This window comes from Bacillus rossius, chromosome 3 (genome assembly GCF_032445375.1).
Source record: "Bacillus rossius redtenbacheri isolate Brsri chromosome 3, Brsri_v3, whole genome shotgun sequence".
Taxonomy (NCBI): Eukaryota; Metazoa; Arthropoda; class Insecta; order Phasmatodea; family Bacillidae; genus Bacillus; species Bacillus rossius.
This window is the reverse complement of record NC_086332.1, coordinates 91,738,212-91,753,557: the sequence shown is the minus strand read 5'-3', so window position 1 is coordinate 91,753,557 and position 15,346 is coordinate 91,738,212. Positions and strand designations below refer to the sequence as shown.

Below are 15,346 nucleotides of genomic sequence, written 5' to 3'. Positions count from 1 at the left end.
ATTGTAACTGGAACGGTGATAAACATTCTCAGAGAAGTAGTAATGTTAGGATGTGCCTCCTCCAGTTTATTTTTGTAGATAAGGCTCAACATTGTTGATGCTGTAGCATCTTTTAATTCATAGTCTACTGTTAATGCATGGTGCTTAAAACTTTCAATTTCAAATACGAATTCTTCTTTGTTAAGATCGGCACTGTGTTTCCTAATTCTGCTGCTTTGACTTTTAAATCTTCTACTTCCATTTTATAAATTTGAACACCACTAAAAAATACAAACTTATTGTTAATGTTCTCCAAAGCCTTAAACCTGTTACTCAGTTCCATAATTAATCTGTCAATGACTTTCAACATTACTTGATGTAAGTTTTTTGGACATACGCCATTGCTAAGCACTTTTTCTGTAGAAGAAAACTAAAAAATAAAATAAATAAATAATTAAAAACATCCAAAAGACAAAAAGCACAAATTAAGCAAAAAATTGCTGTTGTCAACAGAATATAAACACCAAAAAATATTCCGTAACAGGAATATGGTCAACAAACAAAGAAAAACAAAGAAAAATGTACTAAGAGAACGAAAAAACCCCACAAATGATGACAACACAAAAATATTGAACCCAAAAAAAATTCAGCACAATGGTTGAAACGAGACAAAAACACGACAAAACGAAAAGATGAAACAAACACAATAGTTTTCCAAAACAGAATATAATGATAAAAACCCCACAAATGATGACAGCACAAAAATATTGAACCCAAAAAAATTCAGCACAACAGTTGAAACGAGACAATAACACGACAAAACGAAAAGACGAAACAAACACAATAGTTTTTCCAAAACAGAAACAAGCAACGTTTCGGGAACTGCTATCTGCTCCCATCCTCAGGCAGAGACGCACATGGTACGAAAACACAGGAGCGACTGAGCAGGGGCTGGAAAAATGAGGGTATTTATCAGAGAAAGGGCTACATCTTGCTCAGCCAAGTGATCACCCACGCAACGGGTCCTTGAGATACCAGCTCTCATCGCAGTGGTTTTACTCACTCCAGACCACGAATTATGGTAATACTTGTTTCTTAGAGTGAAGTAACGCATTTGAAGTACGAATATATTTACAAATTATGCATAATCAAGTTAAATAGAATTTCTTAATTTCTTGGTTAACTTATTGGTTGCGATATGTACACTTTCAAAACTTTTGTAAATTACTAGTTTCATTTTGTTTAAGTGAACCACTTTTCATATTTTGCCGCCCCCTGATATTTGCCGCCCGGGGCACATGCCCCCCCTTAGTTCCGGCCCTGCTTGAGAGAACACAATCACACCCCAGTGACAGGGCTACAGGTATCCCCTGCCCAAATATTGTTTAGTAGGACCATACGAACAAGGATGCCAACAAACATGGATACACTTAGACCAGTAGTTCAGGCCGACACTCACAAATTACTCTGCACTAAACAAGAAAAGGTAAAAAAAATGGCATGATAAAACAGCCAGACGGACAGAGACAACGTATAAACAAGGAGACAGGGTAAATAGAAAAAAAGACAGATAAAGAGAATCAAAGGGAGACAGGTGTAATGCTGAGGAAATGTAAAGAGCTCAGGTCATATTGGGTGCTGAAAGATACGGATGGAGGGCAGGTTAGGCGGAACACTAGTCACATGAGGACTTCAAAAACTAAACGGGGAGAGCAGGAGGTAGTAACATCTGAAAACGTAACTCACGCCACCCACAGTCAACGCACACATACCGAAAGTCCAGTAGCCGAGGACGCTGAGCAGGCCACACTAAAAGATGATGAAGTAATGGGCACACAATTAGAAAAAAAGGGAAGCAACCCCAGGGAGTCTCCCATAGAGGAGGGGTTTAAGGGATTTGAGAGTATGCCCCACAACCAGTCAGGCAAGAAGGAATCAACTATCTCCGACAAGAATGAAGTAGATGGGTATGTTACTAGAAGTGGTAGAAGAGTCATTGCCAAGATGCCATTTGAGTTATCATAGGAAACGTTGTAAAAGGGGGAGATGTTGCATGCTGGGAAGTTAGCAAGAGGCCAGACAATATGGTGGCCTAATAAGTCGTACGTGAGTGACTGAGTTTGTACTAAGTTGTCACATGTTGTGTACGACTCATGATGCATTATCATTCATTAATGAACTACAACAAAAAAAATATACACACACACACACACAACACACACACACTATTCTGTGCTGAAAGAGTCAAAAAATAAGTGTCCAAATTAATTTTAAAGAAATGGGTTCATGAAGATAATCTAAAATGAAATAAATTTCGAGATTTTCATAATTTGATAAAGCAGTAGTGAGAGGATAAGGCCAAATTAACGGATTATTTCAGAATAAATGCAACTCAGATTGATAGCATTCCCTTGAAATCAAATCCAAGGCATTGTCTTGCACATCCAGCCTTCTATATTATTCCATCATCTATTCCATGAACATAGATATTTTCATACTTCTTCAATAAAATTATTAGTCAAATTGATACTAATTTAAAGCACACACAGAAGTACAGCACGGCTCCGTGCGAAAACACATGTTTTGTTTATCTGCGCATGTGCGAAGTCAGCAACGTTTTAGAAAAATAGCCAAGAACCAAACACCTGGTGACGTTGCCAATACAGCGAATATAGAGAACACGGCTATATTTGTGGCCAGTGACATCTGAAATGTAGCTGGCTATATTTTACTTGCGTGGCGAACATCGCGAATATAGCGAGCATACCGCCCTGTCTGTCCGCAGCTTAAGGGAATGCCTCAATGCGTACACACGTGGGCCACTCACCCCTTTAAGGATAGACACGGCTTCTTTGCTGAGCCATACGGGATACAGCACGTCGTCATGCAGTATCGACTCGAATAGGTCGTCTTCATTATCAGCTTCGAAAGGCGGCTGACCCGCCATCATCTCGTACATGAGCACACCCAGCGCCCACCAGTCAACGCTTGGGCCGTACTCCATCTCCTGCAGGATCTGTGTACACCACGTGGCAACCATCACTGTGCAACTCAACACTTCACAGTCTCATCCTGGTGTTCACCAAATCACAACCACCATACTGCTGCTCACCAATTCACAACCATCCCCCTACTACTCACTACATCACAACTGTCAACATGCTGCTTACCATAGCGTAGTGAGATATTTTTTTAATGGGTAGTTCAACTATGCACACCTGAAAAAAAAAATTAATGAAATAGGAAAAATTTGAAAACTGTTTGCTTAAAATCTTAAATATCAATCACATTTCCACATTTTTTTTGTGTGCTTACAGTAACACAATTTTTACTTTTTTAGGGTTAAATAGGTAGAGACTTGCAGTATTATGTAAGATGGATCACAATCTTCCGTACACATGGCAGTTATATTTTCCTGTTGCTGACTAATAACTAGATACATTTTGAGCTAAGAGACTAAACTGAGGGCGGATTATAACAATCACATTGTACCAAGTGCAAATTCTGAAGATCGCAAGAGAAGTCATCGCCAGCCACCCTGTGCTTTCCCTTTTCCCCTTCAACCCTGAGTGTCCACCCCTCCCTCCTTCCCCTTCAACCCTGAGAGAAAATCATTCCCCTCCTTCCCCTTCGACCACGAGTGTCCATCCCTCCCTACTTTCCCTCTTTCCCTTCAACCTTTAGTGTCCACTCCTCCCTTCATCAACCATTCTCCTTCTTTCGCATGGTGCATGCATATTAGGCTTTTAGAATTGTTGCAAATTCTGACATTCTGTAATTTTTCTTGCTATAACTGGGAGAGCCTCCATGGTCATGCTGCAGGTAAGCCATGGGAACACGTCTTTGTGGCTGTTAGTTTTCTTGCATGTGGTGGAGATGCTCATAACATAAATGTAAATTGTTTCAAGCCGTTTGTTCAAAATTTGGTTTTGGTCATCAACCTTCAAAATTCAAGTTTCTTTTTCATTGTTATTCTAGAGGCCTTAATTCTCAGTGATAATGTATGCTGTTGTATGTTGCCATGACAAGCCTGGGAAAGTCCCTCGGCTGACTATTAAAAATGCCAGTAAGTTGGACCCACATAGGATTTTGTCCTTCTTTGCCTGTTAACTTGCTTGCACGTATTTAACTTTGTGCAGGATTCTCTATTGGTCTTGCAATTTTTTAAATTTAGATCCTTATTGTGCTCCTGTTTAGCTTAATTGATCTGCACTACTGTGCACTGTATAATGTTTGTGTGTCTAAATTTTAATTATTGCCACATGTAAATGAAATTTAAAATATTATTTATTTTTTATACCATAATCCATTATAGGTAAGGTGATTGGAATTGCTTATAAATCTTTGTTTATAAGTATTTGTTTTTTACGCACAGGTTAACACATATGTTGTTGCATGCTTCGTTTTCACGAAAATTAAGAGCTGTTTGAAATCTTAATCATTTTGAGCTGTGAGATATATTTACACACACACATATGTAATACCTTTCACTTCTTGTGAGGAAACATATATGCATATTTTATCTTTGAATAAATCAGAGTAATGTTTGTCATAATTAAGATTTTCTATTTGTTACACACAAAATAAGCTTCCCTCTTCATTAATTTTCTTTTTGCTTATGTGAGCGTCTGCTGTGTTCATAAAAGATTGTGGGGTCATGGGTGCTGAGTAACCCAAGACAGGGAACATTATCTGCGCTACTCTCCTGCAGAGGGTGTAACTGTGGTGTGTTTTGTTACATGCACTGTAGAAACTTCATTGATTACCGTGTTGGATTTACAAATTAAAAGATGCTGAGCTGCTGGAATATTTGGGCAACTAAAATGTCCAATTCGAGATGACCAAAACCGTGTTTCAACTTAAGAGCGAACCATGGTACAGGTTTAACCAAGGGCTCTAATAGCCTCAAATGTGTGATTTTCATGGTTTTTGTCACAAAACTTAAATTTTTTAATCCACTTTGCAAACTTTCTGTGGAAGTAACGTTTGAGGACCGAGTGGGGCAGATTGCTGGTAGTGTGAGTTCTTCCTCCAAAAATAATAACTTTTTCTTAATTTTGTTCAATTTTTTTTATTTTTTACAACCTATGCTTGAGGGAAATGAGCTAAAGCTGTACTCACCTTCCTTTTCAGGATTACGTGTGTAACAAGCCCGCGTGAGTGAGAGCGAAATCCTCAAGGTGCTTATCATTATATGTAGCGAAGGCTACGTACACATGCTTACCAAGGCCATTGCACAAAACTGTATACATATATTTTTTTTTCCTCCAAAACAGAATCCATGTTTTGGGTTTTGTATGCCTGCCATGTGTATTAGAGAGCTGCAAACAGGAATTTGTGTTTTGTTTTCAGTGCCCAAACTTCCATGGTAGTATTTGCTGAAGTGCTGGAGTTAAATCTTAAATAACAGGATTTGGTTCATACATCCTGGACAATGTTTCCACCTTAGCACTCCAGCACTGTGCCATACTTCATTCACCCGCTCACTTAGAAGCCCTTCGAGTATGGAGTGGTGAGCTAGAGAATCGACTGTGTGTATACATCATGAGAATTTTTCCTTGCCTGCGCAGGTTTCACTAACAAATTCTGGGACTAAAATGTTTGTGATGCAAAGTTCTGAGTGCCATGATGTCAGTGCTGTAGCGCAAGTAGCCTGAAAACATCGAACAGGCCAGTGTACCGCGCCACTGTGCAAGATACGCAAAGTGAGCACACCTGTTAGTGAGCCGGCACAAATGAATGCACCGACCTTGTCAGGGTCACATGGCAGGTGTGCCAATTGTTGCAGGTTCAAACACATGGTTTCGAGCTGTTCCCTTCCGCTGATTAATATCTTACAGAGTGTGTGCTTCCGTTGTAAATGCACCGGTCACTACAGGATTTTCTGTCCAGGTAAATGACAATGACATTGCACTCTAGGGTTCGATGTTGTCGAAAATGTAGAAAATCACTATTCATCGTTCATTAACTTCGTGCACATTTCCTCGTATGGGAATAGCATTCTGTCCTTGACCACTTGACCTGAAGCCACTTGTTCATTTATTACCAAAAATATTTTTTTTTAAGTTTATGTGACTGCCATCCTTTTTTATCTACTCATGTGGCCGAGGGGCCTGACGTTAAGCTATGCATAGCCAAATGCAGTCATGCAAGACCATTTTCTGCACTTGAAAACAGATCTTTTTTCTTGTAACTGGCACTTCACTAAAGTGCCCTCTCTGTCCTTGAGCTTCATTATAGGCCTAGATTTATTGGGGAAGATACATGGGATTTTGGACGTAAGTAATCATGATATGGGTTTTGGTTTGGCCTCAGAGATGAGAATTAGGTTGACCATGAGCCTACGTTGGCTATTGTCCTGACTAGTGAAATTCATGACATGACGATTGTGGTGAAGAATGAAGCGCTACTAGTACAGCGGATTTAGTTCACTCTTACCTGGGCATCACTACTAAATGCCTGGGAAAATGAGACGTTCTACCACATAAATTCAATCTTAAGGACGACACTCCGGTGTAAATTAGGTTCTTTAAGATATCTCATCCTAAATAACAAATCATGAACGAGATCGTGAACAACATGTTATATGAAGGAGTTGTTTCACCTTCGATGTCAGAGTACAGTACCTCCACCTTTCAAGTTCCCAAAAAATATTCATCATAATTCCGTTTGGTTCATAACTTACAGACCTTAAAAATAAGATTTTAGACGACCGTTTTCCCCTTCTTAACATAAAGAGTGTGTTACAGCACTTAGGTAAGGGAAAAGTTTTTTCGGTGTTTGATCTGAAAGCCAGTTTTGAACAGTGCCAGCTGTAACTGGAGTGCCACAAGTACACATCGTTCTCTACCCCTTGGGGGACAGTTCCAGTCTAACCGAATTCCTATGAGTTTGAGCTTTGATAATGAGGCCTTAAGTAGGGTACTGGATTACATGCTAAATGACTTAAAATTTAATTTTTTGTTTAACCATATCAATAATGTAATTGTATACAGCTTTTGTTTTGAGGAACATCTACATCATTGGCATGAGGTTTTTGTTTGTTTCAGAGGAACAGGACTTACTGTTAATTTTAAAACAATTTCTTTGGGAAAGAACCTTGTGAAATTTCTTGGTTTTGTCATTTCCCATGGCAAGCTGTTAATGGATTCTGACAAGATCGCGCTTATAGTAAACTTCCCTCACCCTAAAATTTGAAGAGTGTACAATGCTTCCTAGGTCTCCTAGGATATGCTCGCTTTGTGCCAGATTTCGCTTAAGTGTGCCCCTCTTAATCTTTTGCGCAAGAAAGATAGGGCATTTTCCTGGGGCAGGAGCAGGAAATGGTTTTTGCTTCCTTGAAAAAGCTGTTGGCCTCTCCACTCATTTTGATTCTGCCTGATTCCGATAAGATTTTCGCTTTGCACATAGACCTCTTCCGTGGCCCTAGGCATGGTTCTTGGTTACTATGTAGATTGCGTGCTGAGGGCAATATCTTTCACTAGTTGGATGCTGATGGAGGCAGAGCATTGTCTAGGTCAGCAGTTCCTAAAAGGTGTTCCGTGGAACCTGGGGGTTCCGTGAGTCAGGACGAATGTCGTATAAAGCAGGCACAATTATTGTTAAATAAATTTCTTTGAAGGAGTTGGGGTTTTGCCAAAAGAAAGTCGATCATAGGGTTTCTGGCCGAAAAAAATTGGGAACCACTGGTCTAGGTACCTATGCACAAGAAGCTCTGGCCTGTTTGGTGGTGTAGAAAAGTGTGAATTTTATCTTAATTGTAATAAGTTAAAGATTTTCTTTAGTTCAGTTTTCAGACTGAAGGAAAGCAAGCCTACAGCACAGATAGTAGACAGTTTACCATATGAATTACTTGAAGCTTTACATCTTGCAAACATCAAGATTAGAAATGATGAGGTGTGACTTTATGTGGATGAAGCAGAAACAGAATGCATTTGTGGAGGAACCAACAGCCACAACAACATCCACCACATTTCCCACTTGCAAAACATTCGGCTCAACCATTACTATGATCATATTTTATACTTAAAATCAGGAATTTTTGTAAACTATGCCCTAAACTAAAAACTTACACCCCTGATAGTAGTATGATGGAAAAAAACCCATTTCTTAAATGCAAATAAAAGTAACCAAATAGACAAAATGGAAACTATTCCCAACTAATAAATTTAATGCCTAACAATAACAAATAATAACAAGATAATGATACTCCATCTGAATAAAACTACGTATTTTTTTGGTGTCTTTAATATTTTTAGCAATAGTTAGATGCTTACGTAACAAAACACACAGAGTTTAGTACTTTAGCCAACATGAAAATGAAAGACGATAAGTAGACAATGAGTGTTTAATGGCCGTGATGGCTAAGGCATTGTATTTAAGTAAAGAGAGTTACGGTTCTAAACTACCGCCCAGTGAGACTCAACTCATGTGCACTTACTTTGCATCAAAATGGTTTGCAACCCACCATAAACATAATTAACTGCCTGTGTTTAGCTTACTGTGCATTGTGAAACATTACTCTATTGCTATTCCATATCTCAATAAAGTACGTATTTTAGTTGCTTTTAGTGTTGTGTTATAGGCAGGAGTCATGGTTATGTCCAGAAGCGGATCCAGGATCGACTTCTGGGAGGGACACCGGTAGTCTGGACCTAGTATAAAACTGTTTATTACTTCAGAAGTCATATTATCCAGTTCATATTTTACCCTTCTGGGGAAGGAGGGGAAGTGCCCACTGGTTAAGCCCATAGAAAAAGGAGGAAGATATAGAAGTGTGACTCTTACAGAAGAAAATGAAACCATGTTTTAAGCATAATGTTTCAATTATGCAAAAAAAAAAACCTAATACCATTTTGTAATAAAAAAACATGTTCTATATAAATGAGTGGGAGATGCAGTATTTCTGGTATGCCACACCATGAAACATAGGACTTCTAAAAAAAAAAAGTGAATTAATTTTTACTGGTTTGTTTGCTTGATAATAGCTGGTGCATTACTCCTCACAATCAATATAGCTATGTTGGTAATATATTATGAAAGCTACTATCCAGCAGGTGGGCCCAAAACTACTTCAAAATCTATGTCTCAGTCTCAGCAATTAGAGTTTCTCCCCTACGGTAATGCTGTGCATAAAAGTAAACAGTGCTTACTTATGCGTGTCAACTTAACAGATAAAGGCATATGATTTTGCCTCTTCCTTATTGTCCTAAAGATTTAAAGTGCACAGCCGTGTTTCATAATTTACACAACACATGTTGTTCATTTTATTTTAATCAGTTTTAGATACAGTGAAATAAAATAACTTTTGTGGGTTAATTATTTGAGGGGGAAGAGACATATCCCCCCCTCTCTCTCCTCTCTCAACAAAATCATAGCATCCGTGGAACAATGTTTATAAGATTTAAGATAGTGTGCATATGAGTATAAAGCCAACAAAACTAACAACCAAAGGGGGCTGTGGTTGCCAATCTCTTTGTGCTTCATATTTACCCCCCCCCCCCCCCTCCATAAAAAAAAATTACGTGTGTACTCTTAGTCACACCCTTTTCCTCACATGAGCTTTTGGTGACTTGGCATATGTGCGCAGGTAGTGTACCGCAAAGGTTATAAGGGGTTTAAATTCCTCCCTCAATCTCATTATAGTCTGGTTTCTGTTTGCGTACTAGTTAGGGATCCGCAGTGTAAGAGTGTTGGAGGCGTGTCATGGCTAAGTGTAAGTACTAATAAAATTTGTTTTTGTAACGTACTCTGGTGGCAATACAATATAACGTAATCCTTAAGTATTCATAAATTTGGTATAAAGTACGGTTTGGTAAGGCACCATCTAAATTCATGTTTAGTTTACTTGTCGTTCCATGTGTGAGATTTTATGGCTAATTGCATTCTTTATTTTTTGCCACGACTAGCCACGGTGACGTGTCCCTGGCAGAGACCGACGGTGAGTGTTCAAGGTGGGGGTGAAAACCCCCGAGAGGTGGTGAGCTCAGGTGTCACCGAAGAGCTCCCATAGTCGAGCGGCGAGTCGGGCCGAGGTAGGCTGCGGCCGAGGATCTTCTTGGGGCGGACCTCCCTCGATGTAAGGCTCCGGGGGCCGGCAGTCGGGGAGGGGAGGAATGTCGATGGGGATGAGGGAATGGGGGTTTGTCTTGATAGGGGAGATGAGCACTGGATGATGGGAGAAGAGGAGTTCAGTAGACTGTAGGTGATCTGGGGAGTAGGGGACAGGGGGAAAGTTGTAGGAGTGGAGGGGGCTGTAGGCCGGACTAGGCTCCACCGGGCCAGACGAGAAGTACCCCAGTTGATATTCCAGTAGGGGCTTTTCTTCCTTGGCCTGCCGATGCTTGCCCTGCCTGGAGTGTCTCCGACCTGACCTCTTGCTTGGCATGGACGAGAAGGGAATCGGGGAGGGGGGGGGGGAATGGCAAAAAAAAAAAAGGGGGGGGAAGGCAAGCAAGAAGGAGCCTAGAGCGTAATCCCCTAGGGCCGCTCCAGGAAGGAAAGGAAGCTAGAGCGAAATCCTCGAAAGGCCGCTCTAGCGACGAGGGAAGGAGGGAGAGAGGAAGAACAGTGAAGGAAAAAAAGAAATGTAGAGCTCAGATACCACTTGTACTATTTAATACACAGATTGCTCAAGGGTAAGAACTCTCTGTCTCATCAAACATTGCTGGATGATTATGTCCCCCAGCTTTACAAATTGGTCAGTGAGGAACCATTATAATATACTGTTATACATCATATCACAGCACACTGCATATTATTAAATAAATATTTATAACTCTTATATAATACATACGACGAATAATTAGTGCCAGAGTTCCATTGCGGCAAAGGAACAATAATTATTTAGTCTGTTTGTTCATAAATCTGTTGTCGCCATCTATGGGCGCTTGCTGCACTAACGTCCCATAGAGGTGCCAGGTAGGAGATATGTATAATGTCTTTCAGACGGGGGTCTGTTCCTAAAAGGGGCGGGTTTACTGGCCAAGGTCAGAATAAGGAATAAGACAACGGTAGGTCACCAAAAGAAGAGTTTTTGGTCTTCTTATTTTGCCCTTACTATTGATTGGGATTATTTAATTTGTGCACCTTTTTGATTCACACATTTTGTGAATTCTAGATTGCTGAGTACAAGTTTCAGCATTCCAGCATTTTGGTTTTATAAATACTGAATTTACTGATTACCTTTATTCACACAATTCTCAGACATGGAGTCCATCTAGATGATCTTCCACGTTGTTTCGGTAATAATTTCCCACTATAATTATCTATTCCTTACACAATTTTGATGTCTTTTTTTTTTGTTTGACAATTACTACGATTTCATGTAAATCCAATTTTATATGTTAACTGTAGGTATGGGTAATGTTAATAATTCTTGTGTACCTTCAGCACCATTGCATATGCCTGTTTTGCACACATGTTCAATAAATATGTTCTGATTGTCTTAAACAAGAGCTAATTTTTCATGTACATTCATGGCCAGTACTACTTCTCTGTGCTTATTCAAGAATAGGCTTGTAAGTACAGTATCTGTGTTCCAGTATCCATGCTCTAAGTTCCTTTTCTATGAGCATGGATTAGAACCTACTCAGAACACCGCTAGTTCTTGCTATGTTTTACCTTTCCCAAAGGAACACATTTGTAATAGCATAAATTACATTCTTTTTGTGACTATAGGACAGATAAAACATGAATTACCATAATTCTGAAATTGATTAATGTATCTCTTTTCAAACTATCTCTGCTACTGGGAGAAAGTCACAAATAAATAAGAAACTTAAATGTATTTTTAAGTTAACCTCCTTTAATATATATGGATATAGAACAATAAGTAGCAATGGCATATGGCCTTTTTAAGTTTTATTGCTGGTGGACAAGTCTTAAAATATTAAGCAAACAATTTACATGTGTGTGTGCATACATATTGATACACACACAAACACAAACATTGGTGAATCTACCACAGGGAAGTGTGCGTTTCAAACCTAGGGAAAATTTGCATTATGCCTATTTACCTGACAATCTGACTGCACATCCATGCAAGAGTGTGCTAACTTACTGCATGCTATGTACTTTGCTACTGTCAATTTTTCATTTAAATATGATGTATTCATAACAGCAAATAGGACACATGATACTAAGGCTACCAGAACTCATCGTCAAGCCGAGAAAAGTTAGTAGGTCATTTAATGTGGCTCTGAATCAAAGTAAATAAAAGTCATGGTAACTGTAACTACAAATTTTCACACATAGTCCAGTCAATAAGTGCTCAAAAGAAGGGTGTAGAGTGCATGGAATATGCGAGAATTTTTGACTTGGGGACTTTGTTAGGAGTAGTTAGAAGGTAAACATACTAAAAGTCCCCGCCCCTGGGAGGTGAGCTAAAGGTGGGAGGGGGGTGGAAAGGGCCCTTTTTTTGGTTTTTCGCTTATATCTCAGAAGCGGTGGACTGTAGAAACAAATGATCCAAACAAAAATGAAAGATAATAAAATTTACTATAAAATGTTTTCTGTAACATATTTGTCGAATTCCCAACGGTTTTCGAGATATACGTTATTTAAAACTAATAATTTTCAATAAAATCATTTTTATCTCACTCTTTTAGTCAAACATTTGCTTCTAGTGCCTCCCCCGATCATTTCTCAGAAAATTATTAGGAACGAAGTTGTAGAGCGTTAAATTACCTTTAATTTGATATACAATTTTTCCATTGTTTCATTTTAACTGTTGTAATTTTCTATCTTGATAGATAACAACACTTCAACAATGGAAATAAGCAATTGAAACAAAAACTTTTTTTAGAATATAATTATAGATGTTACTATATTATTACAAATATATAGTCATTCAAAAATGAAAACAAAAGTGCATTCAAGGGAAAATCTTGTGTTTTTGAGGCGGAAGGGTCAAGTCTCTTTCATCTTCGTCAGCAGTGGAGACATCGTCCAAAGATATTGGTCAAGTATTGTTGTCATCATCGCCTTCTTCCTGAATTAATATTGCGACTCAGATTTTGCAATTGCCCATGCCATTTGGGCATGCCACAGAGCAGTTTAACGAAGCTTTTCTACAATTACATCTGCCACTGTCACATACTTTGGTGCATCGGCAAAATATCATCTTCCAGATTTCTTCAGGGGCGGCATCCAACTCTGAGAGTTTCGGAACTAGTTAGTCATTCCTCCTCTCCCAACCCCAATTCGGTGCCCCACCATTAGGTTCTCCCCTAACCACAGCTGTACTTGGTGATACAGTAAACTCCCGGTATATCGCGCCTCGATTGATCGCGGAATCGGGTATATCGCGGGTCAAACCATGTCCCCCAGTCAGAAATGAATAATAATAATGGAATAAATGGTTGACAGCCGATTAGGATAATTTTGCGTTGTAACTAACAAACTAAGCATCGGGCAGAAAAAAGCCTAGGCGTAGAAAATGTCCGCAGTAAAATTCTAAACAAGATATCTCCGTACATTATTCCTCTATCTTGTAGGGTTTTCAAATTATGGTCCAATCCAGCCCAGTGATATTTTCTGAAACACTAGTTCTTAACGTCGCTTTATCTCACAAATGAAGCATTGGACAGGGGACCTGATAAAGCCCACCGTCCAGCGACATCCAGCGTGACTCGGCTGGGGATTGATGTTGGATAGGCTTGGTTGTCGGCAAGCGCGGGGTAGGGAGAGGCGAGCCAAGAATATGGAGAGAGGTAGAGATTAGAGCGGGCAGAAACACGAGGGGGAGTGGGGGAGGGAATGTGTTCACGTAGCACACAGGCAGAGCATGAGTCACTTGACTGAGCAGCGTCGCTGCGTACAAGGCAAAATCAGATAGTCCAGTGTTTAAAATTCCACTCCAGAATCTTAATTGGTACTTTACTGGACATCTGTATATAAATGTTTTGTTACAACTTAAACCTACAGACGTAATATTATTGGGTAATTCATTGTATTATACAAGTTCTACTTTTTACTTTGGTATAATGTTTTAACATTAAATAGTAAAGTAAATCGGCTAGCGTATTTTTAATCTTTGCCCAGGAATTCCCAGTGGTCCAATATTTACGTGAACCATACTGTACCACTTTTGCCGTGAGATAGTAAACAAGTCCCGGAAATGTTTATGTGTAGCTGTCTCCCGACCTTTAAACAGAGGCTGGGGAATATAACACTTGCCGATCCGAGCCACACACACTCAGCAACTAGACACAGCGTTTGGTGAAATAAGTAAAGACAAAGTTTAACACGGTTTTTAATACGGCGTCACTGATTGCGCTAAAATTAAATTGGCGCAATTTTTGTTTCCCACATGTGACCATTTATAATTTACTGTAAGCATGGATAATAAAGTTTAACCACTTGACACGATAGACGATTCTTTATTTTTTATTGTACGAATGCTAGAATCGTTTTTTTCCTGTATCTGCGGCCTGCTTCTACAAAAGACAAGCTATCTGTAAGTACATCTAGAATTTTTATTTTGTCAATCAAACTCGGTACTTTGCGATTCATATTCGGTTTGAAGTATCACTACGGCCTTTCTTTTTAGAAGACTTTGACCACAGAATCGTGTGTAACCGCACACACTGCACTTACTTTGTTACGGACACTGACGAAGCACGAGACTGGCAGCAGCTTGTTTGCCGCACGTGTGTATGGCGGCGTGTGGCGCGCTCATAGGCCGTGCGACAAACTGTGCGCGGCACGCGGAAAAATAAAAACAATTCAACATTTAATATTTATCTTTAAAATTTATTATTTTTATTTTTTCACCCGTGTTTAGTGAAAACTGCGGATGCAAAGTCCGCACAAAGGCGGGCCGTCTATACTGTGCGCGCTTGCCGACCTATTAGAACACAGGCGGTGTTTTATGCCTTTTGACCTTGGTCACATCGAAACATCGCTCGAAACATCGCGGTTATGCAACAACGCGGGTAAAAGTTATGTCCCCCGACAACCGCGTTAAATAGGGAGTGTACTGTATGTCCGAAATGCATGCTGCTTAACAGCTCCTTCACTTGGAGGGAGAGTTGAGAGATCAGGCTTCATGTTTGCAACTTTTTGATGAATGATTTGTAGCGAAACTCGTTGAGGGATTTTTCTGTAGCTGGAGCGCCATACCATGAGAGAATACTCATGATCCCAGCTGTCTCAATGGAGTCAGGGGAAGAAGTACAGCTGGAAAATACCTCAGCTGCCCGTTGTACGTTCTTGGACTTCTGGTACATTTTGACAAAACCCACTTTACTTTTGCGATACACTGCACATGTTGTATCACAGCCTGTGAATGCATGTAAAAATAACAGATGGGTATTGTCCTTAGTTTTCAACTCCTGCTGTAGCTGTTGTGATGAATATACACTCG

At 39.6% G+C, this 15,346-nt stretch overlaps 1 protein-coding gene across 3 annotated transcripts in view; it reads right to left on the bottom strand.

The window, feature by feature from the left end:
• Window positions 1-15,346, bottom strand: part of LOC134531025 (protein kinase C) — a 270,374-nt gene that overhangs the window by 29,421 nt on the left and 225,607 nt on the right. For all 3 annotated transcript variants that reach the window (XM_063366515.1, XM_063366516.1, XM_063366517.1), the window contains one exon: window positions 2,807-2,995. In XM_063366515.1, the coding sequence (XP_063222585.1) occupies window positions 2,807-2,995 (189 nt within the window). The remainder of the gene's footprint in view (window positions 1-2,806; window positions 2,996-15,346) is intronic.